Below are 22,468 nucleotides of genomic sequence, written 5' to 3'. Positions count from 1 at the left end.
TTTACAGATTTTTTCCCTGTAGTTGATATCTAGTCTCATAGCACTGTGGTCAGAAAAGATACTTGATATGATTTCAATTTTCTTAAATTTACTAAGGCTTGATTTGTGACCCAGTATATGATCTTTCCTGGAGAATGTTCCATGAGCACTTGAGCAGAAAGTGTATTCTGTTGTTTTTGGATGGAATGTCCTATAAATATCAATTAAGTCCATCTTGTTTAATGTATCATTTAAAGCTTGTGTTTCCTTATTTCATTTTGGATGATCTGTCCATTGGTGAAAATGGGGTGGTAAAGCTTCCTACTATGATTCTGTTACTGTCGATTTCCTCTTTTATGGCTGTTAGCATTTGCCTTATGTATTGAGGTGATCCTCTGTTGCATGCATAAATATTTAAATTGTTATATCTTCTTCTTGGAGTGATCCCTTTATCATTATGTGTGTTCTTCTTTGTCTCTTGTAATGGTCTTTGTTTTAAAGTCTATCTTGTCTGATGTGAGAATTGCTACTCCAGCTTTCTTGCGATTTCCATTTGCATGGAATATCTTTTTCCATCCCCTCACTTTCAGTGTATGTGTCCCTAGGTGTGAAGTGGGTCTCTTGTAGACAGCATATATACGGGTCTTGTTTTTGTATCCGTTCAGCCAGTCTGTGTCTTTTGGTGGGAGTGTTTATTCCATTTACATTTAAGGTAATTATCGATATGTGTGTTCCTGTGACCATTTTCTTAATTGTTTTTGGTTTGTTATTGTAGGTCTTTTCCTTCTCTTGTGTTTCCTGCCTAGAGAAGTTCCTTTACCATTTGTTGTAAAGCTGGTTTGGTGGTGCTGAATTCTCTTAGCTTTTGCTTGTCTGTAAAGGTTTTAATTTCTCCATCAAATCTGAATGAGATCCTTGCTGGGTAGAGTAATCTTGATTGTAGGTTTTTCCCTTTCATCACTTTAAATATGTCTTGCCACTCCCATCTGGCTTGCAGAGTTTCTGCTGAAAGATCAGCTGTTAACCTTATGGGGATTCCCTTGTATGTTACTTGTTGTTTTTCCCTTGCTGCTTTTTTTTTTTTTTTGCAGTACGTGGGCCTCTCCCGTTGCGGAGCACAGGCTCCGGACACGCAGGCTTAGCAGCCATGGCTCACAGGCCTAGCCGCTCCACGGCATGTGGGATCTTCCCGGACCGGGGCACGAACCCGTGTCCCCTGCATTGGCAGGCGGACTCTCAACCACTGTGCCACCAGGGAAGCCCTCCCTTGCTGCTTTTAATATTTTTTCTTTGTATTTAATTTTTGACAGTTTGATTAATATGTGTCTTGGCGTGTTTCTCCTTGGATTTATCCTTTATGGCACTCTCTGTGCTTCCTGGACTTGATTGACTATTTCCTTTTCCGTATTAGGGAAGTTTTCAACTATAATCTCTTCAGATATTTTCTCCCTTTCTTTTTCTCTTCTTCTTCTGGGACCCCTATAATTCGAATGTTGGTGCGTTTAATGTTGTCCCAGAGGTCTCTAAGGCTGTCCTCAATTCTTCTCATTCTTTTTTCTTTATTCTGCTCTGCAGTAGTTATTTCCACTGTTTTATCTTCCAGGTCACTTATCTGTTCTTCTACCTCAGTTATTCTGCTATTGATTCCTTGTAGAGAAGTTTTTATTGCATTTATTGTGTTGTTCATCATTGTTTGTTTGCTCTTTAGTTCTTCTAGCTCTTTGTGAAACGATCCTTGTATTTGTCCATTGTATTTTCAAGATTTTGGATCATCTTTATCTGAATTCTTTTTCAGGTAGACTGCCTGTTTCCTCTTCATTTGTTTGGTCTGGTACGTTTTTACCTTGCTCCTTCATCTGCTGTGTGTTTCTCTGTCTTCTCATTTTGCTTAACTTACTGTGTTTGGGGTCTCCTTTTTGCAGGCTGCAGGTTCATAGTTCCTGTTGTTTTTGGTGTCTGCCCCTAGTGGCTAAGGTTGGTTCAGTGGGTTGTGTAGGCTTCCTGGTGGATGGGAGTAGTGCCTGTCTTCTGGTGGATGAGGCTGGATCTTGTCTTTCTGGTGGGCAGGACCACATCCGGTGGTGTGTTTTGGGGTGTTTGTGACCTTATTATGATTTTTGGTAGCCTCTCTGCTAATGGGTGAGGTTGTGTTCCTGTCTTGCTAGTTGTTTGGCATAAGGTGTCCAGTACTGTAGATTGCTGGTTGTTCAGTGGAGCTGGGTCTTAGTGTTGAGATGGAGATCTCTGGGAGAGCTCTCGCCGTTTGATATTATGTGGAGCTGGGAGGTCTCTGGTGGACCAATGTCCTGAACTCGGCTCTCCCACCTCAGAGGCACAGGCCTGACATCCGGCTGGAGCACCAAGACCCTGTCAGCCACATGGCCAGGTACGTGGGGAGTTTCTTGCCTTTTGGGATGTCTGAGGTCTTCTGCCAGCGTTCAGTAGGTGTTCTATAGGAGTTGTTCCACGTGTAGATGTATTTCTGATGTATTTGTGGGGAGGAAGGTGATCTCCACGTCTCACTCCTCCACCATATTGAAGGTCTCTGCCTTGTTCTTTTTATTCTCCTAATCTTACTAATGCCTTTCCTTTAAAGTTGCTTCCATTATCAGTGCTTCCAACTTCTTGTTTTATGTGCTTTAAAATGATTAAATATGGATATCTGGTGCCTGTCTTGTTACTTATATAATTACTTCAGTGGTATTGAATTTTGAAACTCTTTAAATTGTTTCTTGATATGTTCAGAAGCTGATGGAAGTATGTATTTGTAAGATCATCTTAGATAGAGAGCGCCGAATCCGAACCACTAGACCACCAGGGAGAGATCATCTTAGAAATAAAAGTAAAATATATGTGAATGTTTCTGAGGACACCTTAAAAAGATGTACTTAACCATCAGCTTATAAAAATACCAATTTAATACCCAATTTTAAGAATTATACTTGTTATGTAAGTTATATATATACTATGTATATATATTACTATATAGTATATGCAGTAAAATATTTTACTTGCAATATGTAGTAAAGCATTTCTAATGTTTCTGCCAGAAAAGGCGAATTCCTTGCTTTCTTTTATCTCTTCATTGTAGTCTGCTTAGTTTCTTTCACTGCTTGCCAGCACTGAATTATGAGAACTGATGGATGGTGCCATTTATGAGATCATGTGTTGGTTATTAAACCTTAGAGTCCTCTTCATGTTCCCTGCTGTAGTCCTAAAAGAAGGCATGTGATTGTGTTTTTCACTCCATAACCTCTTTTGCTTTCGTTAGTGTATTTTCCTTTATTCTGGTTCTTTAGTTTTAAATTTTATTGTATATTATCAGTAATGCTAATTTTAATTAGAGTGTCCTCCAATATTTTAAAGTTTTTTTGTGGATGAAGAAAATATTCTAAATGCCTTGTGCTTTATATGGTATATTGTTTCACTCATTAGTAAACTGATTTTTGGAATGTTAAGCTGAAAAGAATGACTAAATCCTAAGGATGTTTCAGCTTTTGAGCAAATTGAAAGTTTTTTTAAAAAAGGAAGTGAGCTCAGTCTGCAAATAAGGCAAAGCTTTACAGAGGTTCTTCAGGCAAGAAAGGAGTTTGAGGCATAATCATTATCCCTAGTTTTGTGTTCACTTTCACTTTTCCCAGAAGTCCTTTGCTTTTCTTTGTTAGGTGTGGAGGGTGCAGCTTTCCAGAGTAGACTTCCTCATGACCGGATGACTTCTCAAGAAGCAGCCTGTTTTCCAGATATCATCAGTGGACCACAGCAAACCCAGAAGGTTTTTCTGTTCATTAGAAACCGCACAGTAAGTTTCCAATCAGCTTTTTTCCACCTGAATTGTAAAAGGTACATATTACTTTTATATAGAATATGGGGGGAAAAATAGAGAGGAAAGAATTTTTAAGTTATCTGTAATACTATTCCGAGATAACCACTGTTAAAAATTAGGCGTTTTTTCCTCCAGGTATTTTTTTTAAAGGTACATTTAATTTTTGTTTTTACAAAATTGAGATCCTACTTCCATGCATTCTTGGGATCCTTTTCTTTCCTCATAACCTCATAAACACACAATAAGAATCTTTACACACTTTTTTTTTTTAATAATACATTAAAAATAATCACTTTGTCTTTCCTTCCCAGGGTAAGAGAAACCCTTATTCTGTTCTTCTCATCTGGTTGATCTTCCTCCTCTGGCTAAATGATTGATTTTTAATGTCGGCAAAATATTTTTTTGTCTGACAGTTGGGTCATACTTTAACTGTTGGGCATTTAAATGTCCATTTTTGCTTATTATAATGAAGCTCTGAACAGCTTTATACATTCTTGACTCTTATCTCTGGTTATTTCCTTAGGATAGCGTTCTAGAAGGAAAACTACCTGGTCAAAAAGTATGAAGGCTTTTAAAGATTTGATACATGTTGTCAGATTGCTTCCCAGAGAGGCTGACCCAGTTGACACCCTCGTTACCCTGCCCTGTTTTTGTGATTAAAACGATGATAATCTGTGCTGCTGTAGTAGACCAAAATCATTTCATTTATTTTCCATTTCTTTGATTACTTAGACTGATTGCTTTTTTTTTTTTTTTTTTTTTTTTTGCGGTACGCGGGCCTTTTACTGCTGTGGCCTCTCCCATTGCGGAGCACAGGCTCCAGACGCGCAGGCTCAGCGGCCGTGGCTCACGGGCCCAGCCGCTCTGCGGCATGTGGGATCCTCCTGCACCGGGGCATGAACCCGTGTTGCCTGCATCGGCAGGCAGACTCAACCACTGCGCCACCAGGGAAGCCCCAGACTGATTGCTCTTTCACATTTATTAGTCATTTGTATTTCTTCTGTGAATTTTTCTTTAATGTCCTTTATTCATCAGAAATTCTTTATATACTATTCAGAACATATTCATTGTACTCTGGAGTGATACAAAGTAGAAGAAATTCATGTTGTAATTTCAGTTATTTTGGATATAGCTCAGAGATGTCTTTTTAGCCACCACTAACGTCTTTATTTTGACCATTACATTGCAAAACTACTGCTAAATTTGGATTGTTAAATGCCATTCATCTAGAGTGATTGGTAGGTTTTTGTAGTACAGAATAAAGGTTCTTTTTTGTGAAGGAAAATAGGGTGATTTTTTTAAAGTGAATGGAAAATTCTTAATGTGCATTTCTGAGGCTGATTTGTCTTATAATTGAATCAGCTTCTTTGTGTAACATGTCAACATTTGTTCTAAGTGGATTTCAGACAAAATTGTCATTTTTTTGTTTCATCCTGAGGGGAGTTTTTACTTGAATTTGAGTGGTGGATTTATAGGGATCTCTGTTTTCTTTGATTCATTACCTGTGACCAGAAATCCAGATTTGGGGAAGGACTAGCCCAGGTTAGAGTTGTGGTCTCTGGCTAAAGAACGGAACTTAAGTCATTCTTTCCTGTAAGAATTGTGTCAGTTCTCTCGTGTTAAACTGCATCTTTTGCTTCCAGATTTTAAAACCACAACTTTAGGATTATTCAACTAGAACCTATGACCTGACCTTTATATTATAAGATGGAAGGAGGAAGAAGGCTTGTGTTGAGGGGTGATGGACTTGGGCCCACTGTGTGCTTGAGGAATTCCATTTTCCTTTGACAGTGGCCACAGAGAAAAGCAGAGGGTCCATATGGATTTGGTCATATCTCTGTAATTGAATTTATTTGCACTTTTTTTTTTTTTCTTTTGCTGTACGCGGGCCTCTCACTGTTGTGGCCTCTCAGTTGCGGAGCGCAGGTTCCAGACGCGCAGGCTCAGTGGCCATGGCTCACGGGCCTAGCCGCTCTGCAGCATGTGGGATCTTCCCGGACCGGAGCACAAACCCATGTCCCCTGCATCGGCAGGAGGACTCTCAACCACTGCGCCACTAGGGAAGCCCTGAATTTATTTACACTTTAGTTCTTTCTTTGAAACTTGTTTATGGAGCAGTCTTTATTAACTTTTAGCTAAGATGTAAATATGATGGTATTCAGCTGGTCTTACATTTTGCAGATATATATTCAGTTTGAAAAGAATAAATTGATTGTAAATAAATTGATTGTACCATAATATTTTTTATTCCTCATCTTACTGCTTTTTCAGCAGTATTCAAAATAATTGACTCCTCCTTAAATACACAGCTCCCTTAGCTTAACACATTATTCTAGTTTTTCTCCTTCCTCCCTGGTTGTCTTCTCTGAATGCTTTATAGCCTTATCCCTAACAACAGGCCACTATGTGAACTGGTTAGAGTTCCTTAAGGTCCTCTCCCCTCTCCCCTGTTCTTTCCCACTAGGAGCCCTGTTCTACACACTTGGCTTCAGTTATCACCCATAAGCAAGTGGCTCTAAACCTTAACTCTCCTCTGAACCCCAGCTATGTATCTAGATGCCAGTCTTTCACCTCCTCTTGTTGTCTTGAAACTTAACTCATTATCTCTTATTTCAGTGTCCCTCATTCAGTGAGTGGCATACCAACTCATTTAGTTGTGCAAGCCCAAAACTGAGGAGTTATCCTTTGCACACACACCTCCCCACATATCTGATTGATCATTTGATTTTGTATCTACTCAGGATCTCTGGAGTTATCTAACTCAGGTTTAAATTCTTGTTGCTCCCCAGCTGTATGATCTTGGCAACTTACTAGGCAGGCTAAATTATCTCCTAGCTTCTTTAATAATTCACTCATTTGACATAGTTTTGTGTTTCATTAGTTTCTTTGTCAGGAATATAACCCTTACTGTTTCACTGAAAGGAAAACCTATATTTGAGGCCTTAAAGTTAAAAAGATATTTTAAAGTGATCAAATGGTATATGTCTATTTGATTATAATACAATTTCTATCATTTAAATACAGTTGCAGTTGTGGTTAGATAATCCAAAGATTCAGCTGACCTTTGAGGCTACTCTCCAACAATTAGAAGCGCCTTACAACAGTAAGTAGTGTTTTCAGTAGGACTGGTTTTGAACTGGATTTGAAAATGGATACTTCCTTCCAGAAGCTCATGGTTCCTTGATAATGAATTTGATAATGAATTTTCATCTTCTTGTGCTATGCAAAAATGAGCCTTGCAGCAAAACTATTTTGTGTGTTTGTAATTGTTTTTCTGATTTTTTAATTGTGTTGACGGGTGAGCGAGTTCAGAGATTGCTAATAATTTCTCCAGACCTATGTTCCAGCTTTAATCCACATAGTACTTTGCTGGCATTCAGCCTGTCTATCTGGCTTTCTCATTTCCCAGTTGCCACCAGCAGTCTTGTAACGTTTTTGCCAAAGGAAATGAGCATAATACTACTTTTAAAAGGGTTCGTTTTGTCCTTCATTTCATCTGTAATGGGATGTCATTTTTAAAAATTCGAAATTATGTGATATGCATTTTGGACTACCACACAGATTAATAGTTCTAAGAATCACTTTTCTAAAGGAATCACATGACTTGAAGCTTATAGAAAAGATGAATAGAATGACTTCATGATGGAGAAATAGAAGAAGAGTTAAGAGTTTTCCATTTAAAGTGCTAAAAAGATAAACATGTTTTTAAATTCATTTTTCTGTAGGTGATACCGTGCTTGTCCACCGAGTTCACAGTTATTTAGAGCGTCATGGTCTTATCAACTTCGGCATCTATAAGAGGATAAAGCCCCTCCCAAGTAAGGACCTGGCCAATGAATTTTATGGTTTTAAATTAGGTTCCAGCAGGCTTTTTAGCATTTTATTTTGATTTCTAAATCCATATTTAGAACCAAAATATTCCCAAGTTTATCTTCTTATAAGTCAAATTTAAAGTAAAATCTCTTTGTAAATGTGAATTTCCTATAATTTCTGGTTTGATAAATACTTGATAAAAGATACTGAATTTCCAATTTAAGAAAAAACAAAGTAAAATTTATTAAAAATGAAAAAAATCAGTTATAAAGTAGGAAGTTTGTTTTCTCTCATTAACCAGTTCTTTAATGCAATGCTAAAGGTTGCATTTTTATTTTTTAAATGCTTTTTACCCCTTTAATGGTGTCTGGATAATGTCTGCCAGGAATCAGAAGATAGCGATATTTTGAGAATTAATACATCTATCTATCTATTTATTTATTTTATATTTATGCTTTAATAATTTTTCATAAAAGGAAACTAAAGACTGCAGAAGTAGAGCTTAAAGAAAATAGCTTTAAGAATCGATTGGTTGACTGCTCAAATTGTCCTAAGTATAATTGTGAGGTAAATGTGGGAGATTATTCATAATAAATTAACCGAGGGTCACAGACGCTGAAGCACATGGCAGAGGTAATGAAAAAGTAAATCTTAAGATAAAGGATTTCATTTATGAATTTTCAACATTGAATTAAAGTTTATAAGTTTCAGATATTTGCTAATTTGTATTCATATAGTTTTCATAATTTGAAAATAACTCTGAATTGTTACTTTGTGAGACGTCATAACATGTTAAGAACCTAGAAATTTTCTTGATAAAAAAAATAACAAATAAAAACTCTTAAACCTACAACAAAGTATTTTAATTTTTGTTCATTTTTTAATTTTAGCTAAAAAGACAGGAAAGGTAATCATTATAGGCTCTGGGGTCTCGGGCTTGGCAGCAGCTCGTCAGTTACAAAGTTTTGGAATGGATGTCACACTTCTGGAAGCCAGGGTAAGAATTTTATTTTGGGTTTAGAAGCCCAGCTTAATGGAAATATGGTAAAGAAATTATCTGTTGCAAATTAAGGAATCTTACAAATTGAACTAAACCAAACTGATTTAAATAATACTCAAAGTATTTTGACAGTGTTAACTACATTGGATAAAGCATTTTTGACAGTAAAACTTTGCAAAGTGCTCAGTGAGTATTTAGAGTTTATAAATAATCCATATAGCCCTTTGATGTATATTTTCAGGTCATTGTTTCTTGCAGCTAACTTTCAATTTGGGGGCTTTCTCGGGCATACCCTTTACAGGATGCAGTTATATTTAGTGGTGGGACAGAGTGAATTGTATTCTGTTTGATTGTAAACGGAAAGGAGTTGCTTCTCAGACAGCAGCCGTCTTTTACAGCCTGGTGAAGCCAAGATATTGGCTCCTTATCATTAGTCCTAGAGAGAGAAATGGAAACTGAAAGAGGATGGGGATGATGGCACAGAATGGAAAAAAAGAACATCCCATTAGGATGTTATTATTCAAATCATTTTCATGAGTAATTTTTGAGATTTAATTATTTTTCAGTGGCTTAAAGACCTCCCTTGACTCCTACCATTTAAAGAAACAAAAACCAAACAACAACAAAACACTTCTCACATAACCTAAACAATCTAAAATTTTATAAAAGCTTTCAAAATGTTTTGAAATTGCTTTTTACAAATTCCTAATTTTTTAAAATGTTCTTTACAAATAGAGTATGGAGAGATCAAAATTAAATAATTCCTGATACAGTCTTACTTTAATATTTTATTCATTAATTCAGAAAACATTTGTGTGCCCTCTGTCTCCTGTGTACAAAGAATATAGCAAGGAATAATGGGATCATTATGATTCCTACCCATGTGTGCAGGTTTTTGTTTTGCTTTTTTTCATTTGTTTGTTTGGAGTTTACAGAGTACTCTCATGTAATCCATGACTGAAGTATCACTGCAGCTCAGTAAGATTTCCCCATACTTGAAAATCTACAGTCATCAAATGGGCCTGTGTAGAAATGAGAGGTATTGTCAACAGTTCATGCTCAGTAGACACTCTGCCCTTGGGCATGGGGCTGCACTGGAGAGGCACTTGTCAGATAGATATCAAATCATTCACAGCTGACTTTGACACTGTGGGGCAAGAGTCAGAACATGAAGGTAGGAAAATGGCCTTTAGTGTTGAAATTTGTGAACAAATATTTTCTATGTGAGTGGCCCTTGCTCAGCCTGTACAACTGGTGTTAGAGACATTAGGGTAGGTGGCTAATAGTACCAGTAACTAAGTATGTCTTTTGGGTGTCAAATTGTTTCCTACCTCACATCACTTAATTCTGTTCCTTTTATATGTCATTCATTACCTACCACTCTCTCAAATAGTTAAAGTTCATTTGCTCTTCGTGCTCACATTGTACTCCATGTAAACTCTAACTACACCTTTCTTTTTAAGTTATCAAAGAGCCCTGAGATGGTACCTTGCCAGGTTATTATGGTTAAACTAGAATTTATGACTTTAGCCATTTAATTTCTGAAAAACAGGATCGTGTGGGTGGACGAGTTGCTACATTTCGCAAAGGAAACTACGTAGCTGATCTTGGAGCCATGGTAGTAACAGGTCTTGGTAAGTAGTTCTTAGTTTTGTACTGTAATACAAGGTCTGAGACTCATAAAATTGTTTAATCTTACATATATATATATATATATATATATATATATATGTATGTATGTATGTATGTTTTTTTGGCTGCGTTGGGTCTTTGTTGCTGCGCGCGGGCTTTCTCTAGTTGCTGCGAGCAGGGTCTACTCTTTGCTGCGGTGCGCGTGCTTCTCATTGCAGTGGCATCTCTTGCTGTGGAGCACGGGCTCTAGGTGCACCAGCTTCGGTAGTTGAGGCACTCGGGCTCTAGAGCGCAGGCTCAATAGTGTGGCACATGGGCTTAGTTTCTTCTTGGCATGTGGGATCTTCCCGGACCAGGGGTCAAACCCTTGTTGCCTGCATTGGCCGGCAGATTCTTAACCACTGCGCCACCAGGGAAGTCCCTGTTTAATCTTATATTTTAAAGCCATAGATACAATTTTAAAATATATTGGTTAGGATACTGTTCTCAGTATTAGTGAGAGGTAAATTGACAAATAGCCTTCCTGAAAAGATACATCAATATGAGCATAATTTAAAATGTACATAGATTTTAACCTAGCGGATCCAGTTCTAGGAAATTATCCTAAGAAAATAGACAACTGGACAGTGACGTAGCAGATGTTAGAAACCACAGATTAGAAGATTAAATTATTATACAATGAGAACTATGCAGCCACTAAAAATTATGTAGCTGCATATTAACATGAAATTATGTCCACATTTGTTGCAAAGTTGGAAAAAGATCACAGAACAGTGCATGTGTTATGATCCTTTTGTATGTATATGTCTGTAATTTTATGCACATAAAATCTAGAAGGGTCTGTAATGTTAACCAATTTTTGGTAATAGGTAATGTTTTGCTTTCTTCTTTATGCTTAACTTAAATATTTATTTTACTTTGGGCATTTTGTTGATATGTAATTCATGTACCCTAAGCTTTGATATTTTAAATTTTGAGTAAAAATATTTTTGCATTGAGGTTTTTTGTTCTCTTTTCATAGGTATGTTGAATTTAATTGTTGGAGTTTTTTCTAGGAGGGAATCCCATGGCTGTGGTTAGCAAGCAAGTAAATATGGAACTGGCCAAGATCAAGCAAAAATGCCCACTTTATGAAGCTAATGGACAAGCTGTAAGTTGACAACAAACTACTTTTCACAATTTCTTTGGTTCAGTGGAAAACAATTTTGGGGAAATATGTGAGTGAATATACACACATATAAATATGAACTGAGAGTAGAAATGATGTGACATTATTGTGATTGTTTCTTAACTCTGAGCTGTATAGGAAGGGGTTATACATGCCTGTTTAGGCATTTATCTTTAAATACTTAATGAAGATTAGGCTAGCTAGGCTGTTAAGTTTTTTAGTTTTTGATGGGCTAATAGCGAAATGGTGGTACTAACCTGATGCTTAGGTAGGTTAAAGTGTTTGTTGATCAGAGGCATAGGAGCTTCCTATGGTTGGTATGATAGTAGCATGGAAGTGATATTCAGTATGGGAGAGTGAGAGTGTTTTAACAGCTGTATTATAAGTTATGTAAGTCAGTCCTAATTTTTAGGGGTCTGTGAAACTCAAAAGTTTGTATTCAGCAGAATTTTTGCCAACTCCCCTGTTAGGAGTGAGGGAGTCTACAATTCTCAGGCTATAAACACACTATCATCTTTATATTTGAAGGAAGGGAAAGCTTGCTATGTATATGGCAGTTTAGCCTACTGTTATTAAAAGTGGTTAGATTCCAACTCTAGAATTTTGTGTGATAGGTCCCATGGGACATCCTCACCTTTTCCTGTCTACCTTTAGGATATGCAGTTTATATCAGAGAAGTACAGACTTCTGGGAAATGTTTTGGTTCCCATCCCCACCATTCTGGATCCATATTTACTCCCAGGGCTTTTTTGGGGGTGAGGGGAAAGGGCGGGCAGCCTTCTGGCAAAATAAACAAAGTAGAAAGGAAAAGGATGAAGTAGAGGTTAATTCAACAATTCTATAAACTTCTATTTACCCTGCAAAGACCTGTAAAAAATAAAGAGATAAGACAGTGTCCCTGCCATGTAAGACCCCATAGTCTGGTGGTACTTGTACACAAATAATTATCTTTTCCCACCTTTTTATTATAGAAATTTTCAAACATATACAAAAGTAGAAAGAGTACTATAATGGACTCCCATTTTTCCAGTCTTGTTGAGAGCAGGGGAAGTGACATGACCAGATAGGTGTTTTAGGTAGATAGACAGTAATTTAGAGAATTGAATTGAGGAAGCAGGGTCTCTGAAGTAGATACTACATTAGTTCTCAAGAAGTAATGGAATCCAAACCAAAGATTATCACTGATCTTTGAGACACTATCTTTTTCTTTAGACTTTCCTGAATGTAGAGCCTGTTCATTTAGTCTTTCTAACAGTAAAAAGTGAGGGGTTTTTTCCTAGTAGAGATATCCAAAGAAATTGTCTGCTTTCTTGGTATTAGATAAGCTGTAAAACATTTTTTAAAACACTTGTTTCTAAATAACATACCAATATTTGCTGAAGTGTGGCCTATAGCCAGCTGCCAATCCATGAACTGTTGGTTACTAGTATGGGATGAGATATATCTTGTGCCAGAATGTAAATAAACCACACCATTTAACCATGATGTTTGTTCAGAGGATGACTTTTTTTTTTTTGGTAGCAAGACTTTGTCAACGAAAGAAGTGGTGGTGCGTTTAGTTTATGTTCTGGCATAAGCTCCGTATCTCACCAGGACCAGCCCTTTGAGTAGCATTTTGGTACACAGTTGTTAAGCTGGTGTGTGGTTTTCAGCATTTTGTTGTCATTCAACTCTGATCTTTATAGTATTTTTCTAGGTTTGTTTGTTTGTATTTGGTGAAGCAGCCAAATGGTAAGGAGGATTCTTTAAGCATTCTCAAATTTGGGAAAAAATTCTTTGCATCTTTGAGTTCTGCTTGCCTTAAGTTAGTCAATCAAACATAAGAAGACATTAATATTTCTTAATCATGCTGTTCCCAGTGGTCTAGCTCAGAGTAGGAATGGACAACCGGTGACCAGTAGACTGGCTTTTGGCTTATATGACAAGTACTGAGAGCTTATAGCCTGGTTAATTTATGCTTATAATCACAGATATGTGTCGTGCCTTTAGAAATCTAAGGAATCGCTCAGTCAGTTGCTTCATTCTCCCATTTTGCAGGGGAAGAATCTAAAGCACGTGCATGTTTCCCTGAGGTCATTATAGTCAATAAGTTGTAGAGCCAAGGTCCGTTGTCTGGTGTTGCAGCTTTAATGCCCGCACTTGTTCTGTTCTGCCTAGCTGATAGTTCAGGGAAGGTGGGAGCAGGGGTGAGTGTGCAGTTCTGACTGCCAGTGTGACTGCATCAGCTGAGTCTCCTTCTCAGAGAGCTTTCTTTTAATAGGTATTCTAAGGAGGCCCACCTAGAGTGATGATATTCACTCAGCCATTGATTTTTCTTCAGTGAACTGCTGAACGAAATGAGATGTGTTCCTCCATTCTCTGTGGATAGCCTCAGTGGAAGAGAGGGTGATTGATTTGATGGTTCTGTTGTTAGTACATAGAAATTAATTATTCCATCCTATACAAGGCCAGCAGTTAACTCAGAGTTATTAATATCATTTGTAATTTTGTCTTAAGGACATATCACCATACTCAGCCATTTTGCTGCTATAGAAAAAAAATCATGTAGTAAGTGGTTTTTGTTTTGTTACCTTGTTATTGTTTTAATAACAGTCACAAGAATCCCTGAAAGAGTTTGCCTCTCTCTTCTCTCTGGTCCTGGACTGGCAGCTAGTATGTTGAGCTTGTATGTTTGTTTTTGACAAAGGAAGCTTATTTTATGGCTTTGGTTTACTAGAACAGGGCTTTCTAATCTGGTTCTACTATAGGATATTCTTATAAATAGAAGTATCTTCCAAGCCTATAAAAACAATCAGAGGGCTTCCCTGGTGGCGCAGTGGTTGAGAGTCCGCCTGCTGATGCAGGGGACACGGGTTCATGCCCCGGTCCAGGAAGATCCCACATGCCGCGGAGCGGCTGGGCCCATGAGCCATGGCCGCTGAGCCTGCGCGTCCGGAGCCTGTGCTCCGCAACGGGAGAGGCCACAACAGTGAGAGGCCCACGTACCGCAAAAACAAAACAAAACAAAAAAAACAAATAATTGGAGCTAATAAAGCAGGTGCCCTCGGATTAACTGATGATGGAGTTATCCTCTGAATTATGCAGTTTTAAATAGATATGGGTAAGGTTGGGAAATAGGGTAATTCATATTTCAGGAGCATTTTGGGAGTCACCAGTGAGAGGACTGAAAACATGGATTGGTGGGGGAGACTGGAGAAATGACTGTGAGTGTTTTCTGCATCTCCTATACGGCTAGTAACTTGGGGGCTTTAGATTCTAGTTTTGTGTTTGACTTTTTTTGAGTAATGAAAGGTATCTGAAGTGAGTGACTGTGTGAGAGAGAGAGACTCTGTGTGTGTGTGTGTGTGTGTGTGATTATTAAGTGAGATCAAAAGACTCAGTAACTACTTAGAGAAACAGAACCTGATTATGAGGAAGAAAGATAACACTTGAAAGGTAACGCATGCCAGGCTTCTTAGAAATACCATTGATTGGATACACTCAGTACCTATCATAACTTAGCAAGTTTCCACTTTTATTCATAGAGAGTGGTGCTTAAGTGGTTATACTTTTGACAGAGGTATCTTGGCCGTTTCAGTTTTCATCTTCCTTTTTGGAAACATCTTTGGTATCTTTAAGGAAGTCTTTCTCTACCCTTTAAAATCATGACTGCCAATCCCTGCTTTTTATAAATATAAAAATCTCATGCCTTCCTTTAATGTTTTTGAAGTTGCAAAGTAAGTTTTTTCCCCTCAAATATAGTTATAATACTGACTTTTCTTTTCCAAACTATATTAATTTATTTAACAAGAATTTACTGAGCACCTCTGCTATGTGCTAGAAGTTGCTGGAGTGCACTCCTTAGACATGCCATGTGTGCCTTCTCCACATGGCTTAGTCCCTGCTCTAGGAAAGTCAGTTATTTACATCCCCTGAAAGATTCCTTATGAGGTAAAAGAAGGAGAGGGAGGCAACAGTCTCCATTTATAGAATCACATTGAATTTTATTTGAATTAAGGATATACCTGTTGTCCTTATTCTCCCTTCAGGGTTAATAACAATATCTCATTTCCCTTAGCTATTTGGGAATCTGGGTTAGAAACTCCTCAGATGTAAATTTATTTTTCCACTAATCTTTCGTTTTACCGTAATTGTAGAAGTGCATGGGGATGGGAGAGGTGGAGGTTGACTGTGGCCTCTGTTGGCCAGATTTTGCCATTACAACTTTCTTCAACATGTAATTCTTCCTGAGGATTTCTCTGGCTAAATCTCAGAATTTTGAGTACCTGGAACCTAGGTACACTTAACTCCATTTTTGCTCTGCTGCTAGAGAACTTATGCAGACTGGAAGTATGACAGATGGGCAATGTTTTTGAAGACCTACCAAGCTTGTGATGATAGAATGCAACCAGAGGTAGAACTAAGGAGAGCTGTCCTTCCTTTGAGATGATTCCTTACAGAATCAGGGACCGTGTCCAGAAAGTTGTTTGGCTCTCCCAGAATTTATTCTGCATGAGCCAGTCACACAGGCTTCCCCACCCGGACCATGTTCAGGGATGCTCCATATAATCCGTCCTCCATATATGGATGCTCCGTGTAATAGGATCAAAGCAGTCAGGGTTAGACCCCATTTAGAGGAGGGAGACTCACCAAATGTTTAGTCTTGAAGGAACCATTTATTTGGAGCCTTTCATTGAGAAATAAATGGTTTTGAAAAATCATAAAATCTGTTTCAAGCAATAGCCTTTTTGTTTGATTCTTTGCTAGGAAACTGTATCAAAGGCCCTTTCCCGAAAGACTGCTTCTTCGTTTGTTGTTATGTGTTGTCACTGTGTTGTAATATAGGAATCCAGCTGCGTAAAATGTGGTGCTTAAGCCTTGGTAACATTTGCTGAGTTCCTTTCTGAGGATGCAATTTAAGAATATACAATAGAACAGTCAGGTTAGGGCTTCCCTGGTGGCGCAGTGGTTGAGGGTCCGCCTGCCGATGCAGGGGACACAGGTTTGTGCCCCGGTCCGGGAGGATCCTGCGTGCCACGGAGCAACTAAGCCCGTGTGTCACAACTACTGAGCCCGTGTGCCGCAACTACTGAAGCCCACACACCTAGAGCCCCTGCTCCACAAGAGAAGCCACCACAATGAGAAGCCTGCGCACCACAACAAAGAGTAGCCCCCGCTCGCAGCAACTAGAAAAAGCCCACGCAGCAACGAAGACCCAACGCAGCCAAAAATAAAAATAAATAAATAAACTTATTTTCTAAAAAAAGAATGAATGGTCAGGTTAAACTAAAATTATTGTGACTTGTGTTAGAGATTGCCAGTATTTCAACATCCTTTCATAATTATTTGTGGAACTAACAGAGTCCAAGGGTTCTCACCAAAGGGAAAGAAATGACCTGAAACAGGTGTGTAGGGGGTGCTTAGGGTAGTCAGTTGCTAAAGTTCTTGTCATTGTCTGAGTGTGTCAAGTAGAATATATCTAATAGATTAACTTTAGAAACAGAGTCAAGGTTTAAATACATCAAAAACACATTTTGCTTTTCTCCCAGTCAGTATTGGTGTCCTAATGGACAAGTATTTTATGTACTGTTTTCCAAATATTTCTTTAATTTTAAAGTGTAATTTTAAAATTAATGGGAAAAAATCCAGGTTTCAAAGCTACCCCTGGTGTCACTGACAACATTCCTATAACTGCTTAGCAGAAAATGGATGGGACCTGACTGCTGACTGGAGCCCCGAGTTAGAGGGGGTGTCCTGGAGATGCAGTCATGTCATTCTGGTATCAGATGCAGTAGTGATCTTTTGGTTTGGTGTTTGTTTGGTTTGATTGTTGTTCTTTTTCTCTTGTACTGAATTTTGCTTACTCCTCTCTGCTTTCTGCACTGTCTCCCTTTACCACCCCCACCCCCACCCAAAGTGCCTTTCTTTTGCCCATTTCTGTGCCTTGACTCTCTCATTTTAGTCTCTGTACAGTCTGTTCCTTATCTCTGTGGTAGTTGCAGCTTCTGAGCTCACAATGCTTCTGTCATGCTGTGTGTTTAAAGCCTTGATTCTACTGCCGTCTTAGAAAACTAAACTTGGCTTGGCTGTGGGCTCTTATTTACAGTTTATTTCTCTCTCTGCTGCACTGGTTAAAAGGACACTGTCAAGGTATTTTTCTTTCATAATTTTTCAATTCATTTTCCTCACTGTTTACAGTAACCCATTAAAAGCCTGAAACTTAAATCTTTCCCTTCCAAAGATCCCGTCCATCATACATTCCCACTGGTTTGTTGTAGAGTTGCACCTGTATGTTGGGCTGGTGCCATTTGAGTATTTGTCATTGAAAGAGCATGTAAAAAGTCAAGTTTTTTGTCGGGGGTGTGGGTGGACTAAAGGGGAAAGTGTAACGAATCATGTGGGCTGCTCAGCAAACAGAGGGAAGAAACAAAAGGTCAAATTTGGTCCCTCTAACCTTGACAGTGTCCCTTTAAATATTTCTGTACCACACACCCTGGACCCCAGATACTGAGCCTTTGAGTGCTGCGTACTTTTTCAATATGAACTTCCCTATGTGACTGTCACTCTAGCTGTAAAGATTAGAGCTTGTCTAAAGCAAGCCATCCAATTGACACTGGAAGAGCTTTAATCTGTACCATTTGCAAACTTGGCGTATTGGCACTTTCTGTCCTATTGTAGAGGCATATGTGATCTGATCCCTCTTGCTGCTATAGCATCCTCCTGCTAGGCATTTTAGAAGCCACATGTAGAAATATCACCATTTGTACTCCAGGAAAAGCAGTCATTCATATTGCATCTGTGATCAGTGAAGAGCTCATAACTATGTAGATTTCATATTGAAAATGTGATTGTTTCCTTTTTAAAGGAGCACCAAATTTAGAACCATCTTTTGTAACATCACTGCGGGAATTAACACCAAGCAAAATTTCAGCATTGCTTTGAGCTGTTCTTTATGTGACCATCATATATAGAGTATATGTAACTGACGGGAAAGTAAATGAAATTCCTGACAAGAAGGTCACTTCCATCAGCTCTGATAGCTGTGTAATCAAAACAAGTAGCGATGTCACCAAGAACTCCTTTCTTTGGCCCTGGACTTGAATGGGTAGGTCAGATGTGTTTGATCCACCAAGTCCTAGGTACCAAGTCCTAGGTACCACCCTGATATATAAATGGCACCAAGCATCCAAAGCCTGATTCACTGCCTTATTTCTCAACATAAACCAAAAGATTCTCAGGGGTTTCTATTTCTAAGGCTAAGGGGGATTCTCTAATTCATAAAGATTTCCTGATCTCTCCCATGTGTGATCTTTTAGAACTTGATGCTTTAAAATATTATTTTGATTGAATTAGTTACAGTGTCTTGTCATAATTTACAGTTCCAAAGGAGAGTTGCAGTCCTTTTCCCTTTGTTTTGGTGCAGATTATACTTCTCACCATATTCTTTTTTGCTATACCATGGCTCATCTGCTAAGAGTTACTGTGTGACTCATCAGTGAAGGGGCAGAGGCTAGTGCTTCGAAAGCATCCATTTAATTGGGAAGGGCAAAACTGAAGGAGTTGCAGATGAGAAGCAGAGTTTTACTGTGATGATCTTGTCCATAATAGTTACCTCTAATTGTAGATCATTCTTCCTCAGCCTTAGTGATTATTAGGGCTTACTTTCATGTTTTGTTTTCTTGTTACCAATTTTAGGTTGATGGTAAAGTGAAAATCCAAATTTTGAATCCTGTTTCCCAGTTGGTGCCTAGCGCCTTTTTTTTTTTTTATGTATTTATTTGGCTGTGCCGGCTCTTAGTTGTGGCACGCGGGATCTTTGTTGCCACACGTGGGATCTTTCGTTGTGGCATGCGGGATCTAGTTCCCTGACCAGGGATTGAACCCAGGCCCCCTGCATTGGGAGCACGGAGTCTTGACCACTGGACCACCAGGGAAGTCCCGGTGCCTAGCTTTTTATGGCAAGAGATGCTTGCCTTAGACATGCTTTTTCCTTCTCGCTATTCCCATGAATTCAGCAATAGGATTGTAGATACAGTTTACTCTGGGGCTGAATTAAGCAGTAGCAGAGGAATTTGTGTCAGCTAACTGATGGTATCACTAGGTAGGGGCACAGCAGGGATTAGGAGCATGGTCTTGCAGCTTGATGATCTGCTTTGCAATCTGTTCTCTTACTCCACAGTAGTGAGCCAGACCTGGTACCTCAGTCACTCATAGTCTAAGAGCATTGGATATTCAACTCTGAACTTAATTGGTGCCATAAAACACTATTACTCTGAGAAAGAATTAAGATGCTGTTGTGTTCTTATTAATAGCCATGAATTTCACTTCTCTCTTCCCTACTCCTACCTGAAATTGTCGTCTTTGAGGGGAAGCAGATACCTTGGGCTTCTTATTTTTTCATCCTGTCCTTATTCTGGAAGGTGCTCAGGTGTGTTAACATAGTCTTTGTTCTCTGGGACTTCTCCAGTGTGTTGTCTGCATGTCAGCCCAGCTTATCTCAGTGCATGTCAACTCCAGGGCATCTTGGGCTCCACATGACTTCACTCAACACCAATGTGAATCCTGTGGCTGTTAATAAAGGTAGAGTCCCAGCTCTGAGGGCAAAATCGTGAGAATAGGAAAATATCTGGGCTGAAACATTTCATATCTCATTTAATGGAATTGACCACTTCATAGAAAAGACAGTTTGAATCATTGTCCTCAAAGGTTTCCCCTTTGAGATACATATTTTGACCTTTTAAACTGCAGAGCATTTGTGTTTTCATGGATGGTTATGTTTAGTCGTGTAAGGACCAACTCTGCCATACTTCAAATTTTCAGGTTCCTAAAGAGAAAGATGAAATGGTAGAGCAAGAGTTTAACCGGTTGCTAGAAGCTACATCTTACCTTAGTCATCAACTAGACTTCAATGTCCTCAATAATAAGCCTGTGTCCCTTGGCCAGGCATTGGAAGTTGTCATTCAGTAAGTACTTTGATACCGCTTGTTGTATTATAGATTCCGTTTATAGATTTGCTATTTAATGTTTAAAGTTTTCATCAAATCTTATTTGAGCTAGTTTTCACTTATTTTCTTGTGAAATAGTTAAATCCAAAAGTAAAGCTATTTAAAATAATTACATGATCCTTAAGGCTCTCTCGATTGTAAAATTCATGTCTTTTATGGTATTGAATTAACTGTATTTAACATAGCCTAGAAAATAATTTGCCACCAGCCAACTTTCTTATTCCAAAGTATTAGAAATTTTAGAGGGCCTTGATGCCATCAAATGTTTCTGATGGGCACCTGTCTTACTCAGCAAGGCTGGCTGTGTGGCCGGAGCATATATATTGTCTCTTCAGGTTACAAGAAAAGCATGTCAAAGATGAGCAGATTGAACATTGGAAGAAGATAGTGAAAACTCAGGAGGAACTGAAAGAACTTCTTAATAAGGTGAAATTTTATATTTTTTTCATAGCTGAAGATGCATCAGTAGGGGGAAAAGGCCTTTAATTTAGAAATTTAAAAGCATTTCTGATTTTTTTCCTCCATGGGAGAGAAAGTCTGCACAGCTCATTATTGTTAAGAAAATAATGACTAGCAAAGGGCACTGTATTATCTGTCAGTCTTTCTGTATGGCATTATTGGTAAATTGATGCTGGGGGAAATAGATCTTTCCTGTGTCAGGTTGCTGTTGCCTGTTGCAAAGCTGGCCTAGTGCCCTCTGCTGAAGTCTAGGATGAGAAGGAGATCAGCTGTGCTGGGGTTAAGTTCCCACTGATGAAGACAACATGTCAGCAGCCAGTACCATAATTCATTGGCATAATTATTTCACTTGAGGTGCCAATATGGGGATATTCCCCAGTGGTACCTGTAAGGGGGCCTTTGTTTATGCCATCTTCCAGAGCCCCAGCTCCAGACTGGGAAACCATTTGTTTCTCCTCATCCTGCCAGCTGCAAACTTGGGGGCTTTATGATGCAAAATCTGGGTGCATCTTGTGACTGGACTCTTGCCTCATTCTCTCACTGTACCTCATTTCGTCATCTTGTCAAATGAAGAGGTCTCTGGCACGTCTTCTTCATGGATTGTGGTATGGATGAAGTGAGAAGAGTGGCTAGAACATGGCCAGCTGGTGTGAAGCTCCCAGTCTCAAGCTTTAACCTTCACCCTAGTCTTGTGTAGCACCACCAGAAATCCGAAAAAACTAACATTGGGAATGGTTCTTTGTGTGATGATTTGACCTTTTACATATTTAAAAAACAAATCATGACAATTTGTTTCCCAAAGCAATAAGTTTAATTGGAGACAGTTTGTTTTTCCTGGTAGTTAATTTTTAATTAATTATATATTTTTATTAATGGGACATTCCTAGTTCTCCCATTTGTTTTGGAAGACAGAGCCAATCCTCCTTATCTGATAGTGATGTGATACCTCTATGTTGAGCCATATAGGATTTTTTCCTGTTTTAAAATGTCATTAAAAAAATTTTTTTTAATATCATGATTTGGAAGAGGTATTTAAGAATTCCATAGACCTTGCAGTATAACCCTGTTTTGGTATAATAGCAGTTTAGGGGAGGAACCAAAGTACATGCTTTGGTGATGAATTACTGTCTGGAATGGTAAATTTGTATTTTTCCCTCTTAGATGGTAAATTTAAAAGAGAAAATTAAAGAACTCCATCAGCAATACAAAGAAGCATCTGAAGTCAAGCCACCCAGAGATATCACTGCTGAGTTCTTAGTGAAAAGCAAACACAGGGATCTAACTGCCTTATGCAAGGTATGGTATACATACATGCCTCATTGATTTTTACTTGGAATCCTAAGAAATAGTATAGATCCGGGAAACTTTGGAAAAGAGAGAGCCACTAGCCAATCACAGGTGCCTGTAGTAGGAAGAGGGTTTGGTACACAGGAGCTGTGGGAACTTAATGGGTTAATTTTGTCTGCTTTTTCTGCAGAATTCCTGCCTTGTTTTCACAGTGTCATCCTTTAGCTTACCCACATCTCAGTTTAGCCCTCTGTCATAGTTTATCTCTGACAATTTAAAATAATGATAATGAACATGGACTTCAGAGTTATTGAATGGAGTCA

General features: G+C 38.5%; 1 protein-coding gene across 3 annotated transcripts in view; it reads left to right on the top strand.

The window, feature by feature from the left end:
* KDM1A (lysine demethylase 1A) overlaps window positions 1-22,468 on the top strand; it is a 64,005-nt gene that overhangs the window by 30,074 nt on the left and 11,463 nt on the right. For all 3 annotated transcript variants that reach the window (XR_012327205.1, XM_019938546.3, XM_019938547.3), the window contains 9 exons: window positions 3,645-3,778; window positions 6,827-6,905; window positions 7,528-7,620; window positions 8,506-8,612; window positions 10,168-10,249; window positions 11,303-11,397; window positions 20,215-20,357; window positions 20,735-20,825; window positions 22,020-22,154. Coding sequence is in view for 2 of the 3 variants with exons in the window: in XM_019938546.3 (XP_019794105.1) it covers window positions 3,645-3,778; window positions 6,827-6,905; window positions 7,528-7,620; window positions 8,506-8,612; window positions 10,168-10,249; window positions 11,303-11,397; window positions 20,215-20,357; window positions 20,735-20,825; window positions 22,020-22,154 (959 nt within the window). In the remaining variant the exon portion in view is untranslated. The remainder of the gene's footprint in view (window positions 1-3,644; window positions 3,779-6,826; window positions 6,906-7,527; window positions 7,621-8,505; window positions 8,613-10,167; window positions 10,250-11,302; window positions 11,398-20,214; window positions 20,358-20,734; window positions 20,826-22,019; window positions 22,155-22,468) is intronic.

This window comes from Tursiops truncatus, chromosome 1, assembly GCF_011762595.2.
Source record: "Tursiops truncatus isolate mTurTru1 chromosome 1, mTurTru1.mat.Y, whole genome shotgun sequence".
NCBI lineage: Eukaryota > Metazoa > Chordata > Mammalia > Artiodactyla > Delphinidae > Tursiops > Tursiops truncatus.
The sequence above is the reverse complement of the archived record's forward strand: the minus strand, read 5'-3'. Positions and strand labels throughout refer to the sequence as shown.